The sequence below is a fragment of the Microtus ochrogaster genome, linkage group LG5, assembly GCF_000317375.1.
Source record: "Microtus ochrogaster isolate Prairie Vole_2 linkage group LG5, MicOch1.0, whole genome shotgun sequence".
NCBI lineage: Eukaryota > Metazoa > Chordata > Mammalia > Rodentia > Cricetidae > Microtus > Microtus ochrogaster.
The window spans coordinates 60,922,523-60,941,131 of record NC_022031.1 but is presented as its reverse complement, the minus strand read 5'-3'; the positions used below and the strand labels follow the sequence as shown (position 1 = coordinate 60,941,131).

Sequence of the window (18,609 nt, the reverse complement as noted above, 5' to 3'; positions counted from 1 at the left end):
GACTCTGCTCTCGGCTAACAGATCCGTGCTCCCCAATGCTCCATCACAGACTCTGCTCTCAGCTAACAGATCCGTGCTCCCCAGTGCTCCATCACTGACCTCTCACAATTCGGTCTGGCCTTATGGGTCTGCTTGGTTCTGTTAACTTTCTCAGAGCTTTCTTGAAAGCCATGAGATTGCTCAGACCACAAGGAAGAGAAGCTCAGAAGCAGAGAGGAGTGCCTAGTGGCCAATCTTCAACCTAAGAGTGAAAGGATTGGTGAACAAGGGCCCTGTGCGAATCATTCAGTGGGATAAGGAGGGACATATTGTAGCCAGGTCCTCAGAGAAACCACAGGGAAATGAGCCCCATTAATGCACAATAAAAAGTATCCTAACACTTCCTTTATTAGCCCCGCCCCCCGCCATCTTACTCTCCCAAGACAAGCTCTCAGACTAGAGCCCCCACACAAGACTCTGGGCTTTGTTCTAGGGAAAGTAAAATAGGTCTGGACAACTTCAGCTAAACCAGGAATGGTCATGTACAGATGCTAGAGCAGACAAGTATCTACTTACTAACAATGTACTTGTTCCAAAGCAAGACAAAAACCAGTTACAGAAATCATAAAAGGTTTATCTTTCCATTTGTTGTTAGTTCAAAACTTACAAGCAAAATGCCAGAAGAAAAAGCATTTCAAACATTAAAACAAAGTAAAAATGTACTACGGATTAGTAAAATCCTCATGGGGTTGTATCACTGTAGGAGGTACTAACAGTGGCAAAATTATATTACCACCTAACTTAAAAGACAGATTACAGAAGCAGATGATAAACGCCAAAGATACATTATCAGGACTACAAAATTACATTGGCAACACCCAGTTTTGTAGTAAAGTGAAAAGGGCTCTCCCCTTCCCAGGCCGTCCTTCTCTACCACGTCCCCGGAGGCAGCATTTACTCTGCTTACAGACACGCTTACACAAGCACTGCTCTCATTCACAGGCATCTGTGCTCCTAGTGTGGCTTTAACCAACACCACGCAGGCTCATTCCAACCAGTGGACTTCTGGGTTTGCTACTGAACACCTATTCTGAAATACCAAAGTCCTTATGTACTGCACATGAAAGACCAACATCACCACATACAACTACCTCCGGATATTTGTGAAGTATCTTACCTAAAGAGAACAGGGTATGGGTCATCCCTCTCCGGAGGTCCAGTAATCCGTGCTATTGTTGGAAAAGACTTCACGGGCGGCTGTACCATTGTATGGGGTGCAGTTTCCATTAAATGAAAAACCTCCTCTAAGAGACTAATAAGCCTCTCTATCTCGCCTTCGCTTATGTTTGAGGACTCCAACAGGTCCATGTCCATAGAGGCCTCCACTTCATTCTCATAGTCCGGGTTTGCTCGCTCAAGCCCAGCATCTGCCTCATGATCAGGTTCACTGTGGTTAGGGACAGATGAAGTCTTCTCTGCTATATGGTCACCAAGTCTTTTAATCTCTGACAAGATTTCATAGAAATGGCATTTTTGAAGAATAGCTGAGCCTGCAGTGACAACCCTCACAGTCTGATCTAGAAGGATGAGTTCTAGAAGCTTTTGATAGCCACTTTTCTCACTCTGGGTACCTCTTAAAAAAGCCTCCATTCCTTCTGTCATGCTAATGACACTGTCCAAAGCCTTGAAAGCATTTAACTTAAGGGAAGATGAGACGTGATCAGCAAACAGGAGATCAAACAATACACGGATCACTCCTGCTTGCAACAGTTCTGTGACTCCTGGAGCCCCACACTCTGCCAGCGAAGACACGAGCTTGGTCCCAGCTTTGAGCTGTCGGACATTTAAGGCTATGGGCTGGCGAAAGGCTACCTGTAAATTTAAGGCTTGCATTGTCCAGTCTACCAACTGACCAAGGGAGTCTTGTTTTGTGTTTTTCAGCTGCAAATAACTTAATCCTTTTATAATTAAGCTGGGAATTTCCTCGAGAGCCGTCACCCATTTTGCGCCCCTATCTTCGCGATAGAGATCCAGCAGTTCAGTTAACTTCACCGAGGCTTCTATTGCTCCTGAATTTTCCTTATCTGGACCCTGATCTTTCATTCTACTGATTTCAATCTCAAAAGTAGTCTTGTACGGGCAGCTGAAATACAAGAGTGGCACCAGCTCTCTGTCATACGGGTCGTACGTCATGGGAGGAACAGACGCCAGGTCTTCTGGAGTGTACTCAACATCGAAGTTTGGATACTTAAAAGTTTCACGTTCCAAGTCGGCAATTCCATCTTCATCACTAGAGATCTGTTCGTAACCATCATCCCCTAAAAATAAGTTTAAACAGCATTTAAGTACTGCATCATTCTTATTCACTACGTAAACTCTGATTGATCAATAACCTTTTGGGTGGTAAACCAAGCATTCTAAATGACTGATTTCCTCAAAAAAAAAAAAAAAATCAACTTTTGCCCCTACTCATAACAAGAATTGACAACTTTAATAGGATAATTATTGATAAGCTTATTAACAAATTCTTCTATTATGCCTGCTAAGCTCTATAACTGACTCTGTGATGACCTCTTTTCCTAACAGAAATGAGACACTGAAAATAACAAAAACACCTCTCTTGGAAGGGAGAAAATGAAGCTTAACTTCTGAAATATAGAAATTTTTTTTTGTATGCTGTTTTATTGTATGCTACAGCCAGCGTATATAAAATATAAACCTTGTGAAACAGAAATCCATGAAGATTTAGAGAGGTAGATGTTAAGGATTGACAAGTAAAGACTGTATATTATGGCACGTATTAGAGAAGCTTCTGTACAGACTTCAGAATATCCACTGGTTCATGAAAAGTGGTTTAAGAAACCTCAAGATAGCTGACTACAAAAAGGAGCAGACTTTCTGGGGTCTGAAGGGATTTAGAAGACACTCTGGTCAGCAGAGGGTCATGTTGAATATTCTGCAGACAGAACTGTTTCAAGTCTGCAGCTGCCTGGGAAACCTTCACGCGGTTGAGCCCGGCTTCCAGCCGGAGCTGCTGAACCACCTTCTTCATGGCGGCGACACTAGAGGAACCCGACATGGCGCTCGGGACAGCCGTGCTGACTCCAATATCGAAATTTTTTAAAATTATGTTTAGTTTTGCATGTATCTGTGTATGGGTATGTGCAAGAGTGCCCAAGGAGGCCACAGGAGTCAGACACCCCAGGGCTGGAGTTACAGGCAGTTCTCAGCTACCCACAAGGGTTCTGGGAATGTACTTGGGTCTCCTGCAAGAACAATTCATGCTCTTAACCACTGAGCCATCTCTCCAGCTGCTTTAGAGGGTTTTAAACACACTACGTACTTCTTTACTGGAGCTGGGGACACGTGTCACAGCACGTGTGCAGATGAGGACACTGGCACGAGGCATTTCTCTCCATTTCTCTCCTTCCTCTTGGGGAGAGAAGTCAGGTCGACAGAGTCAACAGGAAGCACCTTTACTTGTTGAGCTATCTTGCAGGGCCAAGATTTAATTTAATTCTATTCAATTACTTATTTATATTTATTTATTTATTTGAGATAAATAATAAACTTATTCTTGATAATAAATATTCATTATTTATGACCTGGAATTCACAGAGCTCTGTCTGCCTCTGCCTTCTGGGTGCTGGGATTAAAGATGTGTGCCACCATGCCCAGCCTGAGGTTATTTTTAAGATTAATGTGCTAACATTAAGTAAGAACATTACAAGTCAGGCATGGTACTCAGTAACTGTAATCCCAGTACTGAGAAGACAAGAGGACTGCTGTGTGTGCCGGGCCAGCCTGGGCCAGATCTCTGAGGGCTGAGCTACGACTCAGAGGTTGAGTACTTGGTGCTCTGCCAGAGTGCCCAAATCCCATTTCCACTGCCCACACGGTAGCTGACAACCATCCAGTTTCTGATGCCTTCTGTCCTCTGTGAACACTGTATGCATGTGGTACAGAGATATACATGCAGGCAAATTGTCTATACATACAAAATAAAAATATTTTTTTAAAAAGACTGTATCCAAAAAAAAGGGAGAGGGAGAGGGAGGAGATGACTCAGTTGGTAAAGCGCCTGCCACTCAAGCCCAGACTCTAATGCTGAAATGTACGGGCCAGCTGGCCTGGAATATACAAAGCTGTCAACAAGAGCCCCGTCTCAAAGTGGAAGACAAGAACTGACATCTAAACTTGTCCTGTGACAACCACACACATGTCTTACTCAAACACACAACATACACACATACACGCCAAGATAAAGGAAAGAGAACACTGAAATTACAAGATGAAGTACTTTCAAGAAAAAAAATGCTATAAGGGCTGATGCTCATACATCTTTTCCAGAGGACCAGAGTTTATTCCCAGCACCCATATCAGGGGGCTCAAAACCACCTATAACTCCAGCTCCAGGGGATCCAATTACCTCTTCTGGCCTCTTCAAGAGCCTGTACTCATGTAAACTTATCCATACACAGACACACAAACACAATACAAAGAGTTAAAAATAAAAGAAATATCTAGCTGGGCATGGTGGCACACTCCTTTGACCCCAACACTCAGGATGCAGAGGCAGGTAGATCTCTGTTTATCAGAGACCAGCCTGGCCTACATACTCAGTTTCACAACAGCCAGGGCTACATAGTGAAAGCCTATTTAAAAAAATAAAAACCCAAAAGCTAGACTGTTCCATGCATATTTTCTTGTCTGAGTTAAATGCCGTATGGAAAACAACATAAGCAGAAAAGCTAAGCTTTGTCTAAATAAAGCTTTCTCCTATTATTTTTGTAGTTGTTTATTTGTGTGTGTGTGTGTGTGTGTTGAGAGTGAACCCAGAGCCTCATAAATGCTGTGCTGATGTAGGAGGGTCTTCTGTTTTGTGTTGATTTCATTGGTTAAATAAAGAAACTGCCTTGACCTTTTGATAGGACAGAAAATTAGGAAGGCGGAGTAGACAGAACAGGATGCTGGGTAGAAGGCAGTGTGGCAGATGCCATAGCTCTCTGGCCAGAGACAGATGTAGGCTAGAATCTCTCCAGTAAACCACAGTCATGTGGTGATACACAGATTTATTAGAAATGGTTTAATTAAGATGTGAGAGTTGGCCAAGAAGAGGCTAGAGATAATGGGCTAGGCAGTGTTTTCAATAAACACAGTTTCTGTGTAATTATTTCGGGTAAAGCTAGCCAGGCAGTGGGACGCGACCCCGCTCACCTCATCACTACACTGTGCCAATGTTCTACCCCTGACCCACACCCCCCCCCAGTCTTTTACATTTCAAACTGCTGTGTGATCCAAGCAGCCTCCATTCACCACCTTTCTGCCCCAGCCTAAGAAACACCACCATGCCCAGCTTAAAAATAAAGCCTCTTAGTTGGACGGTGGTGGCGTATACATTTAATCCCAGCACTCGGGAGGCAGACAGGAGGATCTTTGTGAGTTCAAGACTAGCCTGGTCTACAAAGCAAGTTTCAGGATAGCCAGAGCTACAGAGAGAAACCTGTCTTGAAAAATCAAAAGAAATGAAAAGAAAAGAAAAAGAAAGTCTTTTTTGTTAATCACAAATAACCAGTTTTTTTTCCCCTCTGTATCAAAACAGATTTAAAGCAAAGACATAGGTACATCTTATTTCCTAACAATACTACAGCCTACCCTATAAAAAGGTAAAAACGGGCTGGGCGGTGGTGGCACGTGCCTTTTATTTCAGTACTCAGGAAGCAGAGGCAGGTGGATCTCTCTGTGAGTTAGAGGCCAGTCTGGTCCACAGAACTAGTTCAAGGACAGCCAGAGATACCCAGAGAAGAAAACCTGTCTTGAAAAATAAAAAAAAAAAAAAAAATTAAAAGTGTGCAAAAATGGTCCCCAAAAGTAAATATCTCTAGACAACTGCTCCAGTCCTCTCGACCGTCCTTAGCAACAAGGCTTTTTGAAAAGATGGGTCTCTGGGATCTGACTCTCCAACAAGCTGGATACGTTCTAAGTCAAATTAACCTGTTCAGGGCTGGAGAGATGGCTCAGAGGGTAAGAGCACTGGCTGCTCTTCCAGAGGTCCCGAGTTCAATTCCCAGCAACCACATGGTGGCTCACAACCATCTGTAATATAATGAGACCTGGTGCCTTCCTTGCCAGCAATGCATGCTTAATAAATAAATAAATCTTTAAAAAAAAAAAAAAAAAAAACAAAAAAACAAATTAACCTGTTCATTCTTGCTATCTCTGCAAAGTTGTCCTGCCTAAGAAAACATAGCCATCTGCCAGTCATACACAAGAAATCTAAATATGACTATTTGGCAATCTGGGAATGGAGAAAGCTAAAAAAAAAAAAAAGTATCACTTAGTATTTAATTATGTGTATATCATACAAAATCGTGAGAGTAAGAGTTGTTTTAGAGTTACAGAGGCATTTGTGAGCTCACAAATGATTGTAGCATATTAGCCCACACACACCCCTGTTAAAACAACCCTCCCTATTTTTTTAAAGCCAAGGTAGACTGTTACTTTGTATAAATGTTTAGTATTGCATGCTGTTTCTTGGGAAATTAAGAATTTAAGATATTTGAGTTAACTGATCAATTACATGTGCCTAGTCTCAAACACACAACATATAAACAGATACATGTGCAAAGATAAAAAAGAAAAGAGCAATGTAATAACAAGATAAAGTATTCTCAGGGGAAAAAAAGTTATATGAGCTGATGCTCATACATCGTCTCCAGAGAACCAGAGTTCAGTTCCCAGCACCCATATCAGGGGCTCACAACCACCTATAACTCAAATTAACCAATTAACTAAATTAATGACCAATTAACTCAAATATTTCATTTTGTCTTTAAAAGAAAACTCAAACCTAATTAAAAGATTGCAACTTCAGCCACATGTACTTATAACTGAGCTACACAGGCAGACAAATTTCTAAAAATATCATAGCATTTTGTCAAAGCATCTCTGTGCCATCTATCTTTAGAAAGTTGGCCCAGCTTACAATAATACCTCATCGCTTATTCTAAAAACAGCCTACTTTTAAATTCTGCTTCTCTGGCTAACCCTGATGAACCAAGTAGCAACTCATGCATGAGCCAAATAAAACCTCTCCCCAGGGAAATGACAGAGTCAACACTTTGAGCTAGTTAAAGAGGAGGGTAACACTGTCACATAAATAAGTTAGTTGACAGAGAGTAAGAGACAGAAACTTCATTTGCGATCATGTCTTAAGGCCAAACTATACGACTGACAGAGCTCTTCCAATGCATTTACTGCGACTGTGAACTTCTGCAAGGCTCAAACCAACATGGAGAAGTCCTAGTTAGCATTTCCCACCTTCACCGTCTTCATCCTCTTCACCTTCTTCCTCTTCCTCTTCCTCCTCCTCATCAGGGATACTGTCTACTGTGTGGCAGTCATCCTCATCGTCATCCTCTTCTTCCTCTACATCCACATCGTCTTCATCATCCTCTCCTTCTTCTTGCTGTTCTTCTTCTACTTCCCCTTCATCAGAATACTGACCTTCCTGGGGGACAGAATTCCGATCAGGAGAAATGGGCTCAAAATAATCTTCTCTATGGGGGACGTCCTCTTCCTTGTCACCAGACACTGGAAAAGGAGATTGAAAGCAGATTATTCAATGGTTTAGATATCACAAGGCATCAGGACTGGAGCCTACAGCCACATAATGCGTGTTGGATGACTTAGATCACTAATGCTCTTTTAAAAGATGGTAGATTATTATTAAGACTGTTATGGTAACATATGCTTCTAATCGTAGCACTTGGAAAAGGAGTTTCTCACCTCCATAGTGAGACCAGCCTAGACTTAAGTGAAATCCTGACTCAAAATAAAAACAAGTCTCACTCACAGTATATACTATATAACTTCATTTACAATTAATAAAATATACCATTTTATAGTATTTTATGCTCTGCAGCAATATGAAACTCTTTTAGTTTTTAAATTAGTAAGTTGGTTTGTTTTTTAAACCAATACATACTACTTATTTCTAAGTGCTATATACTATCATGTTACATTAATACTCTATCCTCAAAGCACTGTTGGTATAGCTTCAAATTAACTGATTTTTTTTAACAAGTTGCTCTGCCAATGGGAAAAACAAAAAGAATACCTGACAGGATGAGGGAGTCTAGGGAGAAGGGGCAATCAACAAGACTCGATCACCTCATGCTCTTCTGTAATCAATAAGCACCTGAGCTGGGCATAGTGGCGCACATCTTTAATCCCAGCACTCGGGAGGCAGAGACAGGTGGATGTACGAGTTTCAGGCCATCCTACTCTACAAAATGAGTTCCTGAACAGCCAGAAACCCTGTCTCAGAAAAAATTAAACAAAACAAGCCAGGTGGGTTTTGACACACACCTTTAATCCACAAAGTTGGGAGGAAGAAAAAAACAGGGATCTCTGTGAGTTTGAGGCCAGCCTGGTCTACAGTGTGAGTTCCAGGGCTGTTACACAGAAAAACCCTATCTCAAAAAACAAATAAACAAACAAACAACTGAACAAAACAAACAGAAGCACCACATATCACGAGTGGTGGAAAGCCTAGCAGAGATTCTACACCTGGCAAAGACAGAGGATCATCCTCATCATCATCAGGGGGAGGAGGTCCTGGAGGAGTTCTTGGTCCGCGTGGCTGGGGTCTTGGAGGGCTTCCATTAAACTGATCTTCTTTCTCTCCATCAGCTATATGGGAAACAATGTGTTCAAATTATTAAAGTATACTGAAATGAATTCATGAAAAAAAATTTTATCATCTGAACTTATCCTCAAAACTGAACAATAATACAAACTTTTCCTGCCTAGAGATTTAATAAAAATTTTGCTAACTGATCTAGAAATCTAGAATTTCTAACTATCCACAAACAAAAACACAATATAGTCTAAGGAACTATATTTCTAGGTAACACCCTGGAAATATGAAGAATTATTTGTTTGTTTTTGTTTGTTTTTAGATAAAGGATTTCTCTGTGTAGTTTTGAAGCCTGTCCTGGAACTCACTCTATGGACCAGGCCAGACCTGAACTCACAGAAGTCCTCCTACCTCTGCCTCCTGAGTGCTAGTACTAAAGGTGTGCGCCACCACTGCCTGGTTGACAGGTTAATGAGCTGTGGTGTGAACTGGGGTGAGGTTAGAGACAAAGTGCGTGCTCAGCCAGCACGGGTTCCAGGTCTGAACCCCAGCACCTCATAAAGAGCAAGCGCAATACACGCACATTCACTTTCTCACATGCACACAATCTGACACAACTCATAATTAAAAAATAAAAATATTTTACCAGTACAAAAGAATAAAGCGTTAAAAAAAGAGAGAAATCCGTTCAAATAAATTTGAAATCTACTCCTAAAAAAATATACATAAATATTCCAGGAATACATACCAAACTTCCTAACTATTCCTCAATTCTTTCAGAGATCTTACTTAAATAAAGAAAAAAATTAATAAACTAGACATTGTGACGCCTACCTATCTATAATCACAGAGATCAGGAACACGGGCAGAAAGATAGTAAGTTAGAGGCCAGCCTGGGCTACAGATTGAGGCCTTGCCTTTAACACACACACACACACACACACACACACACACACACACACACGGAGGAGGGTTAATACTGGGATTGCATTATTTTAAATGGGGCCAATAAGAAATACAGGAAGGAAGGAAAGGAAGCAGGGAGGGAGAGAGGGAGCCAGCCAGCCTTGGGACTATCTAGAATGCGCTCCAGGACCAGGTGTGGTGGCACACACCTTTAGTTTCAGCCTCAAGCAGGCAGATTTTTGTGAGTTCTAAAATAGTCAGCACTATATACTAAGACCCTGACTGAAAAGCAGGCAAGCAAGCTAGCTCTTCAGAAAAACAGAGGAAGAAAACTAAAAATAAAATCTTACTGACAAGAACAGGAGACTGACAAATACCAGTGAGATCTCATTCAAGGCGAGAGGAAAGGTAGCAAAGGCCTCTGCATCGGCTTTTCTGGCTAGAACAGAACCAAACAGTTTCACCAGGGAAAGCAAACTGATTTCTCACCATGCTTTGGATTCCTTTTCAAAGTCGTCTGTGGCTGGGGAGGAGGTGGAGGTGGAGGAGGAGGTGGTGGCGAGTCTCTGTCATGGCTTATCACTCTGTCTACTGATCCATAGATCGCCAGGGTCAGACAGTTGTACCAGCCTCTTAGCACCAGACCATCAGTATTTACCTGATTTTTAGGGATGGTGAAAGATCTCAAATTAATGTTTTAATATGCCAAATGTAAAGTGATATTAGTTTATGGTTCAGCTAAAGTCTTTAAAGCACTGCTGAAGGAACTGGAGGTTTAGCTCAGTAGTTAAAAGTGTTTGTGGTTTTTCTAGAAGCCCTAAGTTGAGTTACCACCACTCATGTTAGGGGACTCACAACTAACTCTAGCTTCTGGGGGGTCTGGTGCCCCTTCTGGTCTCCGGAGGCACTGCACTTAAGCTTTAAATGCACATATCAATATACTGATACACACATATACACATAATTAAAAGTAAAATCTTTCTTAAAAGATAAAAAGAGGCTTAAGAGATGGCTCAGCAGTGAAGACTGTAATTCTATTTCCAGCACACAAGTCATGTCACGACCATCTGTAACTCCAGTTCCAGGCAATCTCATATACTCCTCTGGCCTTCATGGACACTGCATGCATGTGGTACACAGATATACATGCAGGCAAAACACTCAGATACATAAAAAAAAAATGTGGGTTTTTTAAGACAGGGTTTCTCTGTGAAGCCTTGGCTATTCTGGAACTCGCTCTGTAGACCAGGCTGGCCTCGAACTCACAAAGATCCACCTGCCTCTGCCACCCACCCAAGTGCTGGCATTAAAGGCGTATACCACCATCACCTGACTAAAAAATAAGTTTTTTTTTAATTAAAATAAGCAAAAATAAATACAAGCATTCTGGAAAATGGAAAAGGCAAATATTGGTGAAAGTCACTCAGAGGCACAGATTTTATACAGTCCTCCAGATTTCTGCACCTACCCCATGCTAAGACCAAATCTTCCTGTCTATAGTTCATGTGGACTTTGTTCAAAGAGCATGGATAAGCTCCCAAGCAAGGAAGAAAACTGAGAGTGAACTAGTTGAGAGTCAGGGAAATACAATGCCCACACTATGTGCGGTCTCCAGAATGATAAAGGTCCATAAAGTTCTAGCACTTCTCCCATCAGAACTGGGGGTATGTGAGATGCTAACAAATGCTGGCCATGAAATGAATCATTCTCACAGGGAAACTTTCAGGTGATACTCAGGTTGCTATCTAGCCCACTGACCCCACCCCTACCCCTTGCAGTATTTAATAAACTTGTCCCCTTTTTTGGAGAAGAGGTTATTTCTTCAAGACAGGGTTTCTCTGTGTAGTCCCGGCTGTCCTGGAACTCACTCTGTAGACCAGGCTGGTCTCGAATTCACAGAGATCCATCTCCTTCTGCCTTCCCAAGTGGTGGGATTAAAAGTGTGCGCCACCACTGCACGGCAAACTTGTCTTTCTTAAAACATTTTTTTTCTTCCCAAAAGACCAAAGACAATACCATTAGCCTTTAATATTTATTATAAACTAAACAGATATGACAAATTGCACTTTTTCAGAACTGAATCCGTGGCTCCACACATTAACTGTGAAGGGTAGTCTCAATCCTTCCTGTAACAAAACGTGAGTGTGTGAACAGCCGGCACTGCACCAGGCACGGCAATGCATGCCTCCTATCCCAGCGCTTGGGCAGCAAGGCTGACGGCTGCTGCAAGCTTGCCTCACACACAGTAAAAACTAACGAGAGCTGAATGAAGGCAATGGACACCAATTATGAAGAGGAGGTAAATAAAGATAACTGTTAAGTTCCAATTCTGTCGTGGATTTTTTGTTTGTTTCAGTGGTGGATTACTACACAAAGATATTTGATACTGAAAGCATAAAATTTAATGTGGAGCTTCATAGTTCCTGTTCTAACTGTAGAAGCTCATGGGGATATTCAGACTTTTAGTCTATTTAATTTGGGTGTGTGATGTTTTGTTCATTTCATTTTCTTTTCTTTTCTTTCTTTCTTTATTTCTTTCTTTCTTTCTTTCTTTCTTTCTTTTTGTTTTGAGACAGGGTTTCTCTGTGTAGCCCTAGTTGTTCTGGAACTCACTCTGTAGACCAGGCTGGCCTTGAACTCACAAAGATCCACCTGCTTCTGGGATCTCCTGAATGCTGGGATTAAAGGTGTTCACTATCATTGCCTGGCTCCGACTTTTTTAATAATACAAAGTTTTTGTTTAGGAACAACTTATCCTAGAAACCAAAGCCCCTGTCTTCTAAACTCCCCTCCCAGTGGCCCTCCTGGCTGAAGGTGAAGCGGCAGGAGTCACTAAAGCTCTCTGCAAGCACTACAGACAAAAGCAGTCATCAACTACCTGGACAGACGCAAAGGCTGTCTATCCCGAGGAACCAATCACCAACTCTTGCAGATATGCCACTGCAGGGCCGGGTGTGGTACACACCTGTAATACCAGCACTTGGAAGACTAGGCAGGAGGATCAGAACTGAAACACCAACATTGGCTACTTAGTAATCCTCAGGTTATCCTGGGCTGCGCATGACCCAGTCTTAAAAAAATAAAATTGGGGGGCTGGAGAGATGGCTCAGAGGTTAAGAGCATTGCCTGTTCTTCCAAGGGTCCTGAGTTCAATTCCCAGCAACCACATGGTGGCTCACAACCATCTGTAATGGAGTCTGGTGCCCTCTTCTAGCCTGCAGGCGTACACGCAGACAGAATATTGTATCCATAATAAATAAATAAAGATTTAAAAAAAAACAAAAAATAAATAAATAAATAAAATTGAGCCGGGCGGTGGTGGCACACGCCTTTAATCCCAGCACTCGGGAGGCAGAGGCAGGCGGATCTCTGTGAGTTCGAGACCAGCCTGGTCTACAGAACTAGTTCCAGGACAGGCTCCAAAGCTACAGAGAAACCCTGTCTCGAAAAACAAAAAATAAATAAATAAATAAATAAATAAATAAATAAATAAATAAATAAATAATAAAATTGGACTAAAGAAATGGCTCAGTGTTTAACATTTGCTGTTCTTCCACAAGACCCAAGAATAGATCCCAGTCCTCCCAGAGTGGTGCACAAACACCTCTAACTTCAGCTCTAGGGGATCCAGTACCTTCCTCAGACCTTCATGGTTACCAGCACATTCGTGGGCAACATACATGCACACAGATACACATATCCAACACAAACACACACAACCTAATACTTTTTTAATTTTAAAGATATTTTGTTTTACTTTAGTGAGTCTGCTTGTATGTGTGCATGAGTGCAGTGCTCTTGTAGGTCAGCGGCAACAGTCTGAGCCGCTCGCCACCTGACGTGGGTGCTGGGGACGAAACTCATGTCCTCCACAAGAGTACTACACACCCTTAACCACAGAGCCATCTCTTCAACACCCAAAAATAAAAATAAATTCTTAAAAATCAATATAATAAAAAGTAAAAAAGGAACCCTATTGAAAGGAAGATAACAGACGAAGATAAATTTGTATCATAAAATTTACATTTAATTAAATACATATACCCAGAGTCAGGCTAAGTGGTTGCACTTTATTTTTGTATTTCAGATCTTCCATTACATGAGTCTCCAATAATATCTGATGCATAAAGAAATTATCGATGTAAAATGATACAAAAAACATATATTTTTAAAAACTTTAAGAGTCTAGAACAATCTTTTTTTTTTTTTTGATTTTTGAGACAGGGTTTCTCTGTGGCTTTGGAACCTGTCCTGGAACTAGCTCTGTCACAGAGATCCGCCTGCCTCTGCCTCCCAAGTGCTGGGATTAAAGGCATGCGCCAACACCGCCCGTCTTGATTTTTGATTTTCTGAGACAGGGTTTCTCTGTAGTTTTGGAGCCTGTCCTTGAACTAGCTCCTATAGACCAGGTTGATCTGCCTGCCTCTGCCTCCAGGGTGCTAGGATTAAAGGCGAGCGTCATCACCATCCGGCACAAGTACTATTCTTGCAGAGGACCTGAGTTCGACTCCAAGCTCCCACATCAGGCAGCTCACAACTGCCGGTGAGTTCAGCTCCAGGAGATCTAGGGACACCCATAAAAGCATACCCACATACAGATACGTGATTTTTTTTTAAATAAATCTGTTTAGAAAAAAAAAAAACTTTAACAGAACATAGCAGTATCCAGTAATAATCTACAGTCCTGAATGCTATGAACTTGTCTACCTAAATATGAGAGAAGACTAAATGCTGATTTCTTCCAGACTCAGGGCTGAAACCACACAAGAGGTCTCGAAGTTCTTTACTTTACATTTGTTTATTTTGTGTGCATGGGTGTTTTGTCTGTGTGTGTGCATGTGCACCACATGTGTGCCTCCTGTCAACGGAGCTCAGAAGAGGGCGTCAGATCCTTTGAAACTGGAGTTACAGATGGCTATGACCCATCACATGGATGGAACCAAAACCAGGTCCTCTGTGAGACCAACAAGTGTTCTTAACCACTGAGCTATCTCTACAGCCCCAGTAGTTTATTGTTTTAAAACCATACTTTATTTCAAATGTATCATAAAATTGTGCAAGCTCTGTAGACAGAAAACAGCATTTTAAACCAGTTTTTAACTGCAAGATGCTGACAAGAGGTAACATCCGAACACAGGGTCCAGTTCTGTCTCTGACTTATTTAAACCTGAACAGAAATAAGAACTTAAGAAACAAGGCAAAACAGTAATATCTATAATTACCTTTGAGTTTGGTCTAAAGATGATAGACGTATTCTCATCATATTCCAGGCTGTAAAAGGGGGTAAAAATAGACACAAAGGATCAAATAATAATTTTACAGATTACATACAAAGTTTCGGCTGTTAAGATGACTCACTGGGTAAAAACACTTAGCACATGAGTCTGACGGGCTGCACTCAATCCCTGCATCCTACACAAGGGTGGAAGGGGAGGCCCCTCCACAAAGCTGTGCTCCGACCAACACACCCTCACCACGGCATAAAACTAACAAAGATGGCGCTGTGGTAAGTCCTGGGGTCTCAGCCCCAGACCAGCCAAGCTGTTGAGAGTGCTGAAGGGTGGCCGCAGGGCTGGGCCTGGAATTGAACCTTGGGTTCCCGACATAGACCTGGGCCTATAGCACATGTGCGCAGTGTCCTATGTTTTTATCTTCCATAATACTTAAGAACTGCTTAAAAGTACACAAAACGTAGGTTACTAGAACAGCTAATAAATTCTTTTCCTCCCAAGAACAGGAGGAACTTCTGTTGCTCCTGCATGGCTGACACTAGAGTATACAATTTGCTGTAATCTACACACGGAGTGTTACAAAGGTATCAGGGATAACCCTACAGCCTTGGCTCCCAGAGCCCACTCTCGTCAGTCCGGCACACTGATTATTTTGGACATTCTCACTGTCTGAAATCTACCACGTGTCAGGCACTTTAACCTATTTAAGTGTTGATCTGTTGACAGAACTTGTTCATTTTTCCAGTAACTCAAAATCAGCGAGGAAAACAGTTTTCACCAGCACTGCCTAGGTTGGAATGAAGTGGTATTAAAAACAAAAATAAATAAATACTTCTAAAAGTTTTTCTACTTTCGAATATTTCAATGCAGTCAAATATCAAATACTTTCAAACCACAAAAGACTTTGATGTAACTGGTTTGGGATAAGCACACACACTATGATTTTAAAAGTACCTCCACATAAATTTAATGTACAGACAGACAGAGAACCACATTATACTCTATGGGCTGAGGATGTCATTCTGTGATAAGATTGTTTGTCTGGTGTGCACAAAGACCTAAATTTAATCCTAGCATTGCTCCCCAAAAAGTACACTAGGACCAAAATTTGAAGAAATACTCTACAGTTGGGGTTACACCTAGCGTAGAGCATATGCCTAGTTGTCTAAAGTCCTAGGCTTTAAAAATGTTAAATTGTCAATGCAATCACCCATGAAATCATGAGAATCAGGAAAGAATAAGTAAAGTTGCTAATTCCTACTAAAGGCATATTTTTTCATCTTTAAACTGCCTTTAATTTTTTTCATGTTGTAATGAGTTCTTACTAAACTCATTCAATGGTTACACTGGCAGCAAACATGCAGTTTTAGCATCTACCACATATTAGGTAATCTAAAAAGGGCATATCTACTGCTAAGTCTAATCTGACAGTCTGGCCATGAAGCAAGCTAAGCAGCAGAGTGGTGTAAAAGAAAGCCACCAAGTACTAGTTCTTGCTGCTAACAGAAGTTTTAATAATCAAAAGGCTGCCTTTCCCAGACCAGGCTGGTAGTAAATCACAACAGGGACGTGTTTATGATGCACATACGCACAAGTAACAAGAAACAAAAGATGGCTATTATTTTACACACTTGAGCTTTTATGAAAATCTCTCAGTTCAGCATTTCTTTCATAGTGCCCACAGAGAAAATTAAACCCTGCATTCTTGTGTCTACCACCAGACACTTCCTTCTATCTATGTAACACAACTCAGTGAGGTTTCTGATAAAGTTATTAGTACATACATACCTTCCCAACCTATTGAACACTTCTATCTACGTAACACGACTCAGTGAGGTTTCTGATAGTTATTAGTATATACATACCTTCCCAACCTATCGAACACTGGAGCACTAGGTTTGCTCACATTATTGAAGAATAAGTCTAGCTGAAATGTGTGTGGAGATGTCTCCCTGTAAATCAAACAAAGACAAACCATCAGCCTTTTTAACAATTAGTTCCTATAGTAACACAAAACCACAGTAAGTACAAAGTCCTGACTAATTTTAAGACCTGGAAAAAATATTCCTCAGATTTAAATAAAAGAGCAAATGACTTACATATTTTAACAAAATTCTATCCAATACTCAAGTAAGTCATAAAAGTATTATTAAAAATGAACTTTTATCCCAGCACTCAGGAGGACAGGTGGTTAGAGCTATAGAGCTAGTTTCAGGACAGCCAAGACTACACAGATGAAACCCTGTCTAAAAAAATCAAAACACCAAAACAGCCAAAAAAAGTTTTTAAAAAAATGACTTTAATCATGAAAATTAGAAAGATAGGAAGATAAACATAGTCCTTCTGCCTGCTGCTCAGTATCTACCTTAAGCATTTGTGTCAGGGATACAGCTGAGCTCCTGCCTAGGATGCAGAAGGCTCTGAGTCTTTTCTCCAACACAACAAAACAATCAAAAGATAATCTGACTGTATTAGACTTTTACAATTTAATGACTTTAAAAACATAACTTTATGTAAGATGGCACATTTATAAAAGTAACAGCACCAGCAAAATGGCTCACATGACAAAGGGCCCTGCCACCAAGTCCAATAACCACAATTCAATCCCCAGGACCCACACATGCAGTGGAAAGAGAAAACTGTCTCCTGAATGTTTTCCTCCAACTTCATAAACACACTGTGGCATCCACACATCCACACATCCTCTCCATATAGGTAGACAGACAGACAGACAGACAGACAGACAGACAGACAGACAGACAGACAGACAGACAGACAGACAGACGCTGTTATCCAAAGCCAGATTTGAGTGTGTGCCTGTAGAAAGGTAAGCTGCAAATTCAAGGCTAGCCTGGGCTATACAACGAAAAACAGGCCAGTAAGTAAAGAACAAAATGGGCTGGAGAGACGGTTCAGTAGTTAAAAGCAAATACTGCTTCTGCAGAGGACCCAAATTTGGTTCCTAGAAACCACCACCCTGGGCAGCTCACAGCTTCTGGTAACTCTAGTTCCAGGGGTTCCAACTTCCTCTTCTGGCTTCCATGGGCACCTACATGCACACAAGCATGAACAAACACACATACACAGAGAAACAGAGAGATACATATAGATACAATTAAAACTAAAAATAAATCTTTTTAAAAATACATCAAGCTAGGTGGTGGTAGTGCATACCTTTAAGGAGAGCAGTTGGGAGGCAGAGACAGGTGGATCTCTGAGTTGGAGACCAGCCTGGTCTACAAAGTTAGTTCTAGGACATCCAAAGCTACATGAAGAAATTCTGCTTTGAAAAACCAAAACCAGCTGGACGGTGGGTGGCGCACGCCTTTAACCCCAGCACTCAGGAGGCAGAGGCAAGACAGATCTCTATGAGTTCAAGGCCAGCCTGGTCTGCAAGAGCTAGTTCCAGGACAGGCACCAAAAAACTACTGAGAAACTCTGTCTCAAAAAAACAAAAACAGAAGAAAAAAAAAGAAAAGCCAAAACAAAAACCAAACAAATAAATAAAATAAAATTTAGGATTCTCCTCTCAGGATAGAGATATTACAGGAATTTTGTGTTTACCTGTAATTTCTGAGTTTTACAGGAAGAAAAAAAACATTATAAGTATGTTACATTCTTAGCATTAGTTTTGAGCTTAATATTCCAGGTTTCAGGGCAGTAAGACTGCTGCTGAGACTCACACAGTGGAAGGCGAGAACTGACTCCCAGATGTCCTCTGATCTCCACCCATGACACAAGAAGGACTACACACACACACACACACACACAACACACACACACAGACACACACACACACACAACACACACATACAGACACACACACAAACACACACACACACACAGACACAC

At 41.3% G+C, this 18,609-nt stretch overlaps 1 protein-coding gene and 1 pseudogene across 1 annotated transcript in view; both read right to left on the bottom strand.

Moving 5' to 3' along the window:
- The window catches only part of Virma (vir like m6A methyltransferase associated), a 65,035-nt gene that overhangs the window by 34,960 nt on the left and 11,466 nt on the right, over nt 1-18,609 (bottom strand). The window contains exons 3-8 of the mRNA XM_026786612.1: nt 16,623-16,709; nt 14,749-14,797; nt 10,016-10,184; nt 8,551-8,673; nt 7,300-7,572; nt 1,157-2,297 (exon numbers count right to left, since the gene is read on the bottom strand). Coding sequence (XP_026642413.1) covers nt 1,157-2,297; nt 7,300-7,572; nt 8,551-8,673; nt 10,016-10,184; nt 14,749-14,797; nt 16,623-16,709 — 1,842 coding nt within the window. The remainder of the gene's footprint in view (nt 1-1,156; nt 2,298-7,299; nt 7,573-8,550; nt 8,674-10,015; nt 10,185-14,748; nt 14,798-16,622; nt 16,710-18,609) is intronic.
- Nucleotides 2,772-3,058, bottom strand: LOC101996157 (annotated as a pseudogene).